General features: G+C 51.0%; 1 protein-coding gene across 5 annotated transcripts in view; it reads left to right on the forward strand.

Moving 5' to 3' along the window:
• Positions 1-220: 220 nt before the first annotated feature.
• Per2 (period circadian regulator 2) overlaps positions 221-12,498 on the forward strand; it is a 46,408-nt gene continuing 34,130 nt past the window's right edge. For 2 of the 5 annotated variants that reach the window (XR_009056659.1, XM_057761321.1), the window contains exons 1-4: positions 221-354; positions 9,406-9,647; positions 10,420-10,482; positions 11,378-11,532. Coding sequence is in view for 2 of the 5 variants with exons in the window: in XM_057761321.1 (XP_057617304.1) it covers positions 9,418-9,647; positions 10,420-10,482; positions 11,378-11,532 (448 nt within the window). In the remaining 3 variants the exon portion in view is untranslated. Of the gene's footprint in view, positions 355-9,405; positions 9,648-10,419; positions 10,483-10,506; positions 10,556-11,377; positions 11,533-12,498 lie in introns of those variants that run through there. The other 3 variants (XM_057761322.1, XM_057761323.1, XM_057761324.1) reach the window with 3 other exon arrangements.

The following is a 12,498-nucleotide window of genomic DNA, read 5'->3' on the forward strand; positions in this document are numbered from 1 at the left end:
TGCGGAGGGGCGCACGAGCCGGCCTCGTCTTCATTGAGGAACCCGGGAGGCGAACATGGAGTTCCATGTGCGTCTTATGTAAAGGGAGCGACGGGCGTCTCAACCAATTGACGCGCACCACTCTCAGGTTCCGCCCCGCCGATATGCAGATGAGGCGGCACCACAACCAATGGTGCGCGCAGGGGCGGGCGCAGGGCGCGCGGTCACGTTTTCCACTATGTGACAGCCGAGGGCGACCCGGCGGCGGCGGCAACGCAACAGGGACTAGCGGCTCCGGGCGGCTGCGGAGCAGGCCTGGCGCACCGAGTGACCGGCCGGGAGAGGAACGGACGCTCCGGCGGACGTGGCGGAGCGGTGAGTGGCGCGGCGCCGGGCGGTGGCGCGAACCGGGACGACCGCGGGCGGCTTACGTAACCTGCGGCTCGGACAGCTGGAGCTGGGGTCCGGCGCCAGAAGTAGGCGGCCGTGAGGATGGGTGCAACTCGGCAGAATGCAGACGGGACCACGCGCTGACCCTCTTCCAGCCTTACACTGCTGCCCCCATTTCGCAGGTCTAGGCACAGAGGTCGGGAAGATTAGTTAGGCATCTTGTCGGAGGGCGCAGAGCCGTGGAGAGATCGCCACACCAGACTGCGTTTCTTTAAATGAGTTTCTTTATCCGCCACCCCGCCTCCACTCCCGTGGTCATGTCCAAGGGGGCCGGGGTCACTGCAAATTGTCACTAGGATACAGAGGGTCCCTTGAGAAGGGGCTTCCTGCTCTGAGTCCGGAGAGTCAAGTCTGGCTCTGGGGAAGGACCGCTCTTAGCCGCTGATCCCCTGCGGTGGGGGAGGGGCTAAGCAGAGAAGAGAAAGCCCCCAGTGCCAAGCCACGCCTGGGGACCCCCGAGGTCAGAGGGACCATCTTGTCCACCCACTTTGTCCTCTGTGGCATCCTTGCCCGCTGTCTCCAGATGGGCTGGGCTTGTGGCGGAGGGAGGGGGGTCCACTCTGAGTTGGAGCAGTCACGTCATCCTTTGGGACATCATACCTTAGCTGTCAAGCACAGACATGGACCAAGAGGTGGGCGGTGGCCTGCTTCCCCTGCAGGAACCCTGGTTGCCAAGGTTTCTGTAACGTATACACAAGGAACCAGTTTGGAAAGGTGATTCATACAGAACAAGAGAGCCAGAAGGCTCCCTGGAAATCTTCCAGGGTAACCCCTAGCTCAGCGAGGCACAGACACAGGCTGGCAGGCTGTACCACTGTTAAACCAGGTCTGGCCGTCACAGGATCAGTTTCTCCTCCTTGGTCCACATGCTTCCTAGAGGTGCAAGCAGGAAGAGGACTGTCTAGGTCGGATTTGGCTGATAAGGGATGAGAGTCTGCCTGAAGTCTTGAATTAATAAATCGGGTTTTTAAATCACACAATCGCTTTCTGTAAGTTGTTGAAATTGAATGAAGCCAGGGACTACTTTATTTTAGTGGTAGCTGCGCAGGGTGCCAGCGTGGAATGGCACTGTGGGTGGTTGCAGTTATCTGTCGCTGTCATCTCGTTGTGATTCACTGTATAGCACTAATGCAGCTCGCCTTTTCTGTGGAGGTCGGAGTGCTCATCGGGGGTGGGAGGGGTGAGGGGGACGGGACAGGAGGGGAGCCCCACATCAGCCAGCGGGCAGCTACTGGGTACCTTGACCTATCCTGGGCCTCAGTTTCTTCATCTGAGGCAGCCTCTGAAATCTGACTCAGTTCAAGGGTTTGGAGGAGTACCGTGTCTGTGGACTGTTTTCTCAGTGATAAGACGTTTCTGAAACTCTCTGCCTGGTGTCACATCGCGTCACGGTTTGAGGCATATCTGGTGTGCTTAAAGGAAGTAGGAAAGGCTCCTGTTGCTATATGGCTTCTCTCAAACACTGAACCTTCTAGAAAACCTTGGGAGGTGTGGGGCTTATCATAATGGTATAATTTCATTCAATCTCAGCGGCCCCTCAGCTCCAGCACTGGGAAGTCGATGAATGATTGATGGGCCTGGAGCTTAGAGGCTTTTAAGGAAAGAGTCGCACTGGATGTCGGTGCTGCCCTTGAAAATGGCTTAGGTGACTAGAAACACGCAACCCACCTCCCTGTGGAGCCCCTCTTCATCTAACCCTTGTGGGAAGCTGCCTACCAGCAGACTCCTGGGAGAACAAGCAAGGGTAGAGCCTCTGCTGGCCTGTTCCCAAGCCAGGGTCCGCCCCTCTGGGGAGCTGGCCCTCATGTGAAGTATGATAACAAACCGGTCACTGTAGGCAACTCGAGAGTCTAGAGCAAGACAGAAGTAGGGAGAGAGGCCACACGACTGACTTTTTAAAAAAGTGATATGTGTGTGTGTTTGTGCACACACGTGTGCATGTGGAGGTCAGAGGGTAACTTGAAGGAGTCAGTTACAGGGACCAAACTGAGATCAGCAGTCTCCGCAGCAAGACTGGGCCGTCTTGCCATCCTCGCGTCATTATCTTACCACAGTGGGCTGTATGAAGAAACAGGGCCCGTTCACTGCGACACCTGGTCAAATAGGAACAGCACAAGTCCCCAAGGGCAAAGGCCTGGGCCTCCTAGACCCACCAGCGTTCAAGTAGCTCCTCCTACCTCAGCCATCACCAGGACCTGCCATCCTGGCACATTATTGTTCTACAGCTTGGTACTTCAACATAGGTAAGATTAATAAGCATGTGGGGGAGTCCTTGTAAGGCAGTGCCCCGCCCGCGTGCCTCCTTCCCCTCCTTATTTGGACAGCCCTGGCCACATTTTCCTCCGTTACCCAACCGTCACCATGGAGAGCGTGGCTGTTTATTTAACAGGACAAACATTTTCTCCAGATTACAGCAGGCAGGCCCCAGGGAGTTGGCTTCTACCAGGAAGTAGAAAACATGTTATAATATTTGAGGTTGTACAATACCATGAGGCTTGCAGACTTGAGGTCCAGGCTGTCAGGTCCCTGTTATGTAAAGTCAGGAAACATTCAGAGTTTGCTGGCCTGTGATTAGCCAGGTTCAAGCTGTTCTTGCAGACTAGTTAGAGGGGCGTGTTCAGTTCAGGGACACAGACCAAGCTGGGACCTTAGATGTCTGCGTCTGTACTTTCAAGGAAGTAGGTTCTTTACTGATTTTCATTTCCCTCAGAAAATGTATTTATTTTCCTCTTAAGCAGGGGACAGGGAGTTAATATGTTATGTTCCTGATAGCACTGGAAGCTGGCATTTTGTTCAGGCTCTGTTTTCCAGGACCTGTTTTTTCATGCTTGTTTTTGTTTTTTTAAACTATTTATTATGGAAAGTGTAGCTAGCTGCAATACTGTGAGCTCCCAGCAGCCAGCCTGGGATACCCTCTCCCACCCCAGACTCATGACTCCCTGCAGTTTCCTAATGTGCCTCTGTCTGCCTGAGGAGAATGAACATGGCCAAGTGACCCGGTCAACAGCCCAGCTTAACTCTTGGCCTCAGGCTGGCTTCTGTCCACAGGCGAGGCTAGTGGGTGGCTATGGGAAGGTGTGGGTTCAGGCCAAGAGGGTCTCAGCCAAGGTCTCCTTCTCCCTCCCAGAATCCTCCCTGAGACTGTACCCTGTTTCCCAGGGGCTCCTGCCCACCCAGCAGGGCTGGGACAGAGTGCTTGACCAGGACCAAAGTCTGCTTGGAGCAGCAGCTGCTTCTGCCAACTTGGCAAACTGATGTCAGCCCGTCAGAGCCATTCATGCTGAGCAGTCCATTTTCTGGAATTAATGAGGTCTTGGAAGACTTAGCTTCAGTTTGTTGCCTTACATTTCTGCCATTCTTGCCTGGCCCTCTTTTCAAAAAAGTTTCTTTTCCTCTCTACGGTAACCTGGTGGCAACAGTGACCCTGTTCACACAGACCCCACCACCACCACCACCACACACACCCCAGGAATTGATAATGCCAGACACAAACTAGGAGTCCCAGGAACTGAGCAACACAGAACACCCACGGTGCACCAGGGGTGCGGTTGGGTAGAATGGGGTCTGTGTCCCAGTCCTTTGTATGCAAGCCAGAGGTGCTACCACCTTGCTCCACAGTAAACTCCCTCACCCTTCCTCAGTTACTCTGTGACTTGCCTGTGCTTTCCTGTCATGATTTAGCTCCAAGATGGAAAGCTGTTCCTTGTCAGTCATATATCACATTCCAGATACATCAGACCGTTTAATCCTCCCAGCGCCAATGAGAAGGAGGGATTCTTTTCATTCCCATCATAAAGGTGGGGAAACATGGCATGGAGGCTAAGGAACTTGTCAAGACCACATAGCCTGGAAGAGCGGGCGGATGACAGAGAGCTTGGCCCCCTTGAACTGCTCACTCAGCTGCCTGCCGCCGCTGCCGCTCCACCACCTTCAGAAACTAAGGCAAAAAAGATGGGCTGCTCACCTGTGGGGAGGACTGTGTGGATGAGATGGATGGGGTCTAGAATCCTAGGGATCAAGAGGGAACACATCCTGGTGGCTTCGGGAGGACTGCACGCCCACCCGGAAGGCCTGGAGTCAACACAGGCACTCGAGGGACAAGTCTTTATCAAGGGTGCCCGTGCCGCTAGGACCTCCTGTCCCTCTCTCCCAGTTCCCACTCACAAGCCCTGACCCACTGCTCCTGTATGTCTCCCAGAAAATTTTCATATCCAGTGTGCTCTAGTTCCTTGTTGGTCCCCCATGTTCTGGGTGAACCCCAGGAGCGCTCTGTGCTCTAGTGTGCTGGAAGGTGGCCCTAGCGGTCACTGGGAAGCCGTGCCTGCATGTGTGTCCCGGTGGTTTTAGTGTGATTACCTGGGCTCGTCCTGGACTCCTACAGCACTTTTGTTGTGGGTGCACAAATTTGGGTGTTCCGGTGTTCCAGGCTATACTGCTGTGCCTCTTGCAGTGGGAACGCAGTGCTCTGTGATGCAGAGTTCTACACTATGCCAATCCCCTCTTCCTGGCAGATGCTAAGTGTGCTGGGGTGCAGTCCCAGGCTCTCCTGGCAGGTGCACAGAGCTCCCTGGTGCAGAGTCCCAGGCATAGTAAGTGCTATGCCCTAGGGGTCCAGCAGGAAACACTCGAACTCTTGCCTCTTATACACCTTGCTCTCTAGAGGGAATGGAGAATGGAAGCATCATCCTGATACAACCCCCCAACAGGGAGACAGAGATGAAGTTACCCGAGTGTCTGAGGAGAGTGCTGTGGGCCAGAGGCAACAACAGTGCGAAGTCTTTGGAGTGAGAATATACACACAGGCCAGACTGGAGGGTGGCTGGATCGGTAGCGGAGATGCCCAGGCACAGCTGGACCTCAGAATCTGCAGTGCCTTTTACAGACACAGTCTGTCCTCTCGAGCCTAGTATAAGAAACATCTGTTCACCAGAATCATTTCTTTCTCCCATTGTGTTGACTGCAGTGGGGCCAAGTGGAGGCAGTAGTACAGGCTGGAAGCTGAGGCTGGCATCTGGCCAGAGTGGTCACGTGATACAGGTATCACACAAGGACAAGGACGACCCCCCCCCCACACACACACACCTATGGCACTGCTTGGGTTCTGTTGTCCCACAGACTAAGCACTCATAACTTGTTGGGGCATTTCTGTGTTTCAGTTCCTAGAAGGAAAGGTCACACCCTCCTTCCGGAGTCTCTGTGATAACATTTCCAGGCCTCTGTGGCCAGCTGTTCTCCACCGAGCCATCACTATGCAGTGGGTCAAATAACTTCTTCCTTTGCATTTTCCTGGTGCTGGTGGTCTCTCCATCAGTTCCTGCATCTCTGTAGGAAGATCCCCTCCATGAAGCCTATGTGTAGACACGCTGAAAGTCTCCTCCCTTCCCTCTTTCCTCAAACTAAGCCTAACTTCCAAACTGCTAAAATAAAATAAAGTGAAGGCCAGAAATCAGTTTGTTCTGACTTGAGCTGCGTTTATGTTGCCTATGGCTTGGGATACTGACAAACTCACTCTCTCTGTGACACAGCAAGCAGGTCCCTGTCTGGGGTGTCCTCCCTTCCCTGCATAGTTCTTCCTTACATTGGGTGTAAACGGTGCCTCCTGGTGCCTCAGCCTGGCACCCTCCTGCCTCCTGTACAGGTCACGTGTTTGTTTTTTCCTCGTTGGGTACTACTATCTCTCTTTGCTCTTGAAAATACATCTTTCTCTGGGGTTGCTAGGCTTTTATTACATGATTTTGCTGGCACCCAGGGCATCTGCAGGTTGGTAGTTTCAAACCTGTCTTTATCTCAGTATTTTAAGACTTTTCTAGAAAACTATTTTCTCTGTGCAAAAATGGCTGTTTTTCTCATGATTTCTCCTCCTGCTTGGCAGTGTCACCTTTCCCTTCTTAGAGAGGTATGATATGTGCACCCATAATCTCTGTAACCCCAGCACATGGATGGCTGAGGCGGGAGGATTACAAGTTCAAGACCATCCTGATCTACATACCAAAAGGAGCAACAGGACAAATTACTTTCTCAGACCTCCCCTTGCCACCCCCCCCATCACCACAGACATTTCTCCCCTCTTGACAAAACTGTGTCTTTTTAAAAAAAAATCAGTTCTGATGTGTTTTTGTCTTGGCCAGTGGCATTATCTCAGTTTTAGTTGCTCGTTTCATCAAACCTGTTGACAGTAGAATTTTTGTGCATGAGGAGAACTGGTGCTGTCTGCTCTGAGTTGCTCTCCTCTCTCTGTTGGGTGGCTGTGTTTCTTTGTTGGAGATATATACATATATGTGTGTGTATATATGTATGTATATGTATGTATATTAATGTTGTTACTGAGCTATATATTTATCTCCATTCTCCTCTCTTCCTTTCCCCTCCCCTTCTACCTCTCCCATGATCTCCCTGCTCCCAATTTACTCAGGAGATCTTATCTTTTTCTACTTTCCATGTATGTCTCTCTTAGGGTCCTCATTGTTGTCTAGGTTCTCTGGGGTTGTGAATTGTAGAATGGTTTTTCTTTGCTTTATGACTAAAAGTGAGTATATGTGATATTTGTCTTTCTGGGTCTGGGTTACCTCATTCGATATGATGTTTTCTAGATCCATCCATTTGCACGCAGATTTCAAGCTGTCATTTTTTTCTGTGTTCCATTATGTAAACGTACCACATTTTCCTTATCCATTCTTCAGTCGAGGGGCATTTAGGTTGTTTCCAGGTTCTGGCTGTGACAAACAATGCTGCTTTGAACATAATTGAGCACATGTCCTTGTGGTATGATTGAGAATCCTTTGGGTATATACCCCAAAGTGGTATTGCTGGCCCTTGAGGTAGGTTGTTTCCTAACTTTCTGAGAAATCTCCATACTGATATCCAAAGGGGCTGTGCCAGTTTGCACTCCCACCAGCAGTGGAGGAGTGTTCCCTTTACCTCACATCCTCTGTTGGAATCTTCTTGAAAGCCCCACTTTGGCCCTTGTTACTTGTGGGCAGACAAAGTCTCATCATTCAGCTGGTCCCCAGAAACAACATAGCAGATTCTGTGTGGCTCCCATGTCCCTGGAGTTAACCCTACAGTGAGTAAGACCTGGAGAGGTGCTGGGTGAAGGATCATGCTGGCCTTATGATGCCATCACCAGGATACTTGACTGGATGTGACCTGCTTTGCTTCCTGCATATATGGCCACTTTTTTGGTATGGCCCTTAGGTGACCTCAGGCTGTTGTGGCCCACAGTTGTCTGTCATCATCTTCTCAGTGTTTACACTCTCCACTTGTCCTACTGGGACATGGGGGGGGGGGGGAAGGGAGGATCTGTAGTGCTGGCCACTAGATCCTTAGGGTGTGGGGCAACCCAGCAGGTGTGAGACCCCAGTGCCACCCTGGTGAACTGCTGCTCCCATCTCTGCTACACCTGGATATGCCTTTGCTTGGTGGCAAACAGTGGGACCCTTTTGGGATTTCCTGGGCTCCTGAAAAACACACTGTTTTTCCGGCAGTTTTAAATGTTTGGTCATTTTACATGAATTATGGGGGAAATGGTGTGGAACGTGAATCTAGGAGGTATTCCTGTCTTTGTCCCACCCGGGAAGGTTGAGCACATGCCTCAGACAGGCAAGGCCACAGTGGGCTTAGCACAGAGAAACCTCTAAGCTTAGGATGGGGACAGGACAGGAGCATCCTGGGTTAGCCTAGTCTGGAGCTGGCTGCGACCTGATCTTATGCAGCCCTGGGTGAATGTCCTCCCCCATCAGCTCACCTGCAGCATGGAATCCTGCATGCAGCACATGCAGTGACTATAATGTGACCTGGCTTGTGTCCACCTTGCATTGGCAGCTTGTGTTTTCCTGACTGCTAGGAAGCCAGTGGAGATGCTGCATCTTCAAGGTGAGCCTGCTGCCGCCACTTGGCCTCCTCAGAAGAGTCAGCATGTCCCTAGTTTCTAGCTTCCTCATATGCTTGAGAGTAGAGGTCAGGAGGAGAAAGTGGCCAGGCATTTCTTCCTTAATCTGTAGTGGTCTGCATTTCTTTAGCTCTTTCTTCTTCCCTAACCTCTTGAGTGGTGTAACCGCATCTCCCAGGCCCAGCACCCAGCCCTTAACTGCTTTTATCTGTTTGCATAAATCTGATGCGACCCAGCCTAAGTGGCATCTACTTCCTGCCAGGATCCTATTAGAAACATTATCCCTGACCCTCCCTTTTTCTCCCAGTGACACATAACAGTCTCTTTAAGCTGTGGCCTCCTATCTGGTGGTATGCCTACCCCCTCATCACTAAGTCTGTGACGCTTCAGGGAATTCAGGTTTCGATGAATGCTTTGTTAGTGGTGGAATTTTACCCCTTCTACCCACATACCCCTAGCCCCACAATCCAGCCAAATGTAAACCAAGTCCTATGGCAGTTCAGTGGTGCTGACTGCCCTGGCTGGGTAAACTTGAATCTCCTCCCTGCTCACACCACCTTAAGCCAAAGCCAGGATACCTGTAGTGCTGGAGCCCCTAGCACCTGGAGCATGCCCTCTGAACCAGCCTCATGGAGGCCCTCACCCAACAGCATTCTCTCCAGAAGACCCTGCTGCCCTCAGCTTCTCTGTAACGCATGTTGTGCTGTGGTGAACTTGTTGCTGGACCACGCTGCTTAATGTCACCTGAGTCGAACGAAGATTTTCAGGCCCTGCTTACCATTTAGCATAACTATATTTCCCCCTACCTGGGTGACTGTCAGTGTCCTTGTGTGTCTGCTGACAAGGTGTTAGCACTTCCGTGGCCCAGCTAAGGCTCTCAGGTCAGCTGTCTTCCCGATCCAGGGTCACTAGGAGCTCAGGAATCGGGAACACATGAGCCCACAAGTAAATGACAGTTGTGCCATTGATGCTGGAAATCAAACCCAGGGCCCCACACATACTAGATCAATGATTTATACTATTGAGTTTCATCCCTGGCCTCACTGGTGCCTTTTAATGTCTGACTGCAATATTCTCCCCTTCCCCAGCCTCATCCTGACATGAACGGATACGTGAACTTCCCCCCTAGTCCCACCAGCCCCACCAAGGAACCAGGGGAGCCTCAGCCCAGCCAGGTTGCGCTCCAGGAAGATGTGGACATGAGCAGTGGCTCTAGCGGAAATGAAACCAATGAAAACTGCTCCACGGGGCGGGACTCTCAGGGCAGTGACTGTGATGACAGTGGAAAGGAGCTGCGGATGCTAATGGAACCTTCCAGCACTCACCCGAGGTAGGTTCAGCCTCAGGCCAGACCCTCACACGCAGAACACCTGTGGCTTCCTCCTTATTTTTCTGTTGCCCATCTTCAAGCAGCAAGTACTAGTACTGACCTGCAGGATTGCTGCACAGCTTGATTCTGTAGATGATATTTATTGGGGTCTGTCCTTCTGAATAATGATACTGCAGTCATTGCATTTCTGTGTCTGATGCCACTTGACAGACAGTCCCGCGAGATCTTGGAGGTGGCTGCTCTCACACCTAGGAAGCAGGTCACAGAAAACGATGGCTCCTTTTGCATTTCCATCTCTCAGTGCTCAATTCTCCTGATATCTGAAGATCTTCTGTTCCAGTTTTAACATAATTTTCCTTTTTCAGATTTTAATGTGTATGGGTGTTTTGTCTTTATGTATGTCTGTGCACCACTGTGTGCTTAGTGACCACAGAGGACATAAGAGAGCATCATCAGACCCCCCCTGAAACTGGAGTTACACAAGGGTGTAAGCAGCCATGTGGGTGCTGGGAATGAAACCTGGGTCTTCCGGAAGTGCTTGTCACTGAGCTGATTCTCCAGCCCTGATTTTTGTTTTGTGGGAAGCCATGGAGACCATACATGAGGCATCAGGCATGCCAGGCAGGGACTTTATCTCAAAGCCATCACCCTGTGCACCTGCTATTCTCTTAAAAGTCTCTGGTGTGATGTTCCTAGACTGTTGTCCCTGGCTGGATGCGGTGAGAGGCATATAGCGATCTGACCCTGGCACTGTCATTATCTGTTCTTGCAGCCCTGATGCCTTCAGACTGATGATGACGGAGCCGGAACACAACCCCTCCACAAGCGGCTGCAGGTGAGACTCACCGCAGCTCCCACCTCATGCTCTTTCAAAAGTTGCAGGACTTCCTCTCAGGCCAGGTTTGAAAGTAATGTGACTCTTTTAAACTTGGATAAATCTGTTGATTTGACCGGTCAGTCAGTGTGACTGGTGGCATCTGCCTTTCATACAGCCGCTGGCCCCATCCCTCCCTGAGCCGGTTGGTCTTGAACACTTTGTTTCTCCCCACCTCTATTCTAGGCAGCCTTGCCTCAGACCTCTATCTTCAACAGGAACTTCCTCACTCTTTTGCAACAAAGTATCTGTGTGTTCACAGACGCTTTCTTATCATCTTTGGGGCTGAGACCTCTCTCCCAAGGCCTGTGGGCACTTGGCTGTTGAAGACCCATCATTCTTTGGATACCTTCTCCTCTGTATAAACCAGCAGCAGTTCCTTGCTTTCGCTCTGATCTATCTCTGCTCTCTCTCTCTCTTCTCCCTGGAATCCCCTTCTTAAAGGTCCCCTTTCCTCTCTTCTGTTCTCATGGTCATGCTCATGTCTCCAGGAACACTTTTGTTGTCCTCATACTGTCCTTGTCCCTCTGCATAGGGTAGGGAAGGAGACAGCCCAGTGGTAAAGCCTATACCACTATACCAAGGGTTGACTAACATCCCACCTAAATGAGGTTCAGCCTGACCCCAGGGGATAGATCTTGTTGAAAGGACTTCTCTCTCTGGGTGAGAACAGGCATTCTTATCAGTCTGTAGTCTCCTGGAAGGAGGGCATTTAGCCATGCCTGTAGACTTCCTTGGTGACCACAACTGAGAAGGTATTGCTGGCCTATGGTGAGGGAGGCCAGGGATGAATACGGCTCTCTCTGTCCCCAAACACTGTCTTCACATTTGCTTGCCTTTTTCTTGAATTCCACAGTAGCGAGCAGTCTGCCAAAGCTGACGCACACAAAGAGCTGATAAGAACATTGAGGGAGCTGAAGGTCCACCTCCCTGCAGACAAGAAGGCCAAGGGGAAGGCCAGCACGCTGGCAACCCTGAAGTACGCCCTGCGGAGCGTGAAGCAGGTGAAGGGTACGTGCACTTTGCACGTCTGCTCCACCCACTGAAACAAGGGGGGTTTTGTTTGCTCGCTTATTCTTTGTGTGTATGTGTCTGTGTGTCTCTATGTGTGGTGGTGGGTGGCGTGTGTGTTGCACATGCGTGTGTAAGTCAGAGGACAACCTTGTGGAGTGAGTTACCTTCTTCCATCTGTGGTCCCAGAGATTGGACTCAGGGCTCTAGGTTTGCACAGCAAGAGCCCTTACCCTCTGATCCATCTTTCCCAGCCCTGGAAACACATTTTTTGGTTTTTTTTTCCCCTAAAAATGTGTTTATTTATTTATTTATTATGTATACAGTGTTCTGCCTGCGTGTATGCTTGCGTACCAGAAGAAGACACTAGATTTTATTGCAGGTGGTTGTGAGCCACCATGTGTGTTCTGGGAGTTGAACTGAGGACCTCTGGAAGAGCAGGCAGTGCTCTTAACCTCTGAGCCACCTCTCCAGCCGTCAGAAACACATATTAAATGTCCCAAACTATAGTGTAAATAGTGTCAGCTTTTTAAGATCCGACCCTGAAATGGCAGAAGGAAGCAATAAAAATACGATGAAGTTAATGTTGGTTGAGAGTTTTCTATTAAACCAGACTTTTAGAGACAAAACCAAAAATAGGCAGAAACCATGGTGAGGGAGGCCAGGGATGAATATGGTCCTCTCTGTCCCCAAACGCTTTCTTCACAAGGCTCACATTTGCTTGCCTTTTCCTTGAATTCCACAGCAGTCTGCCAAAGCTGACGCATGGGTGGGAGAAGTCCATTTACCTCATAAGCTCCCCGTGGTAAGGTCAGGTCTTCTGCAGAAGTCTTGCATAGTCTAGACTCTGACATGAGTTTGGGACAATAACCATGAGTTCAGAATGTTGGTCACACACTACCATGAGCTGCATGGATCAGAATTGAAGTACATTCCTGAGGTCTTGTCCACCTCTAACCTGTAGCC

The sequence above is a fragment of the Chionomys nivalis genome, chromosome 2, assembly GCF_950005125.1.
Source record: "Chionomys nivalis chromosome 2, mChiNiv1.1, whole genome shotgun sequence".
NCBI classification, from domain to species: Eukaryota; Metazoa; Chordata; class Mammalia; order Rodentia; family Cricetidae; genus Chionomys; species Chionomys nivalis.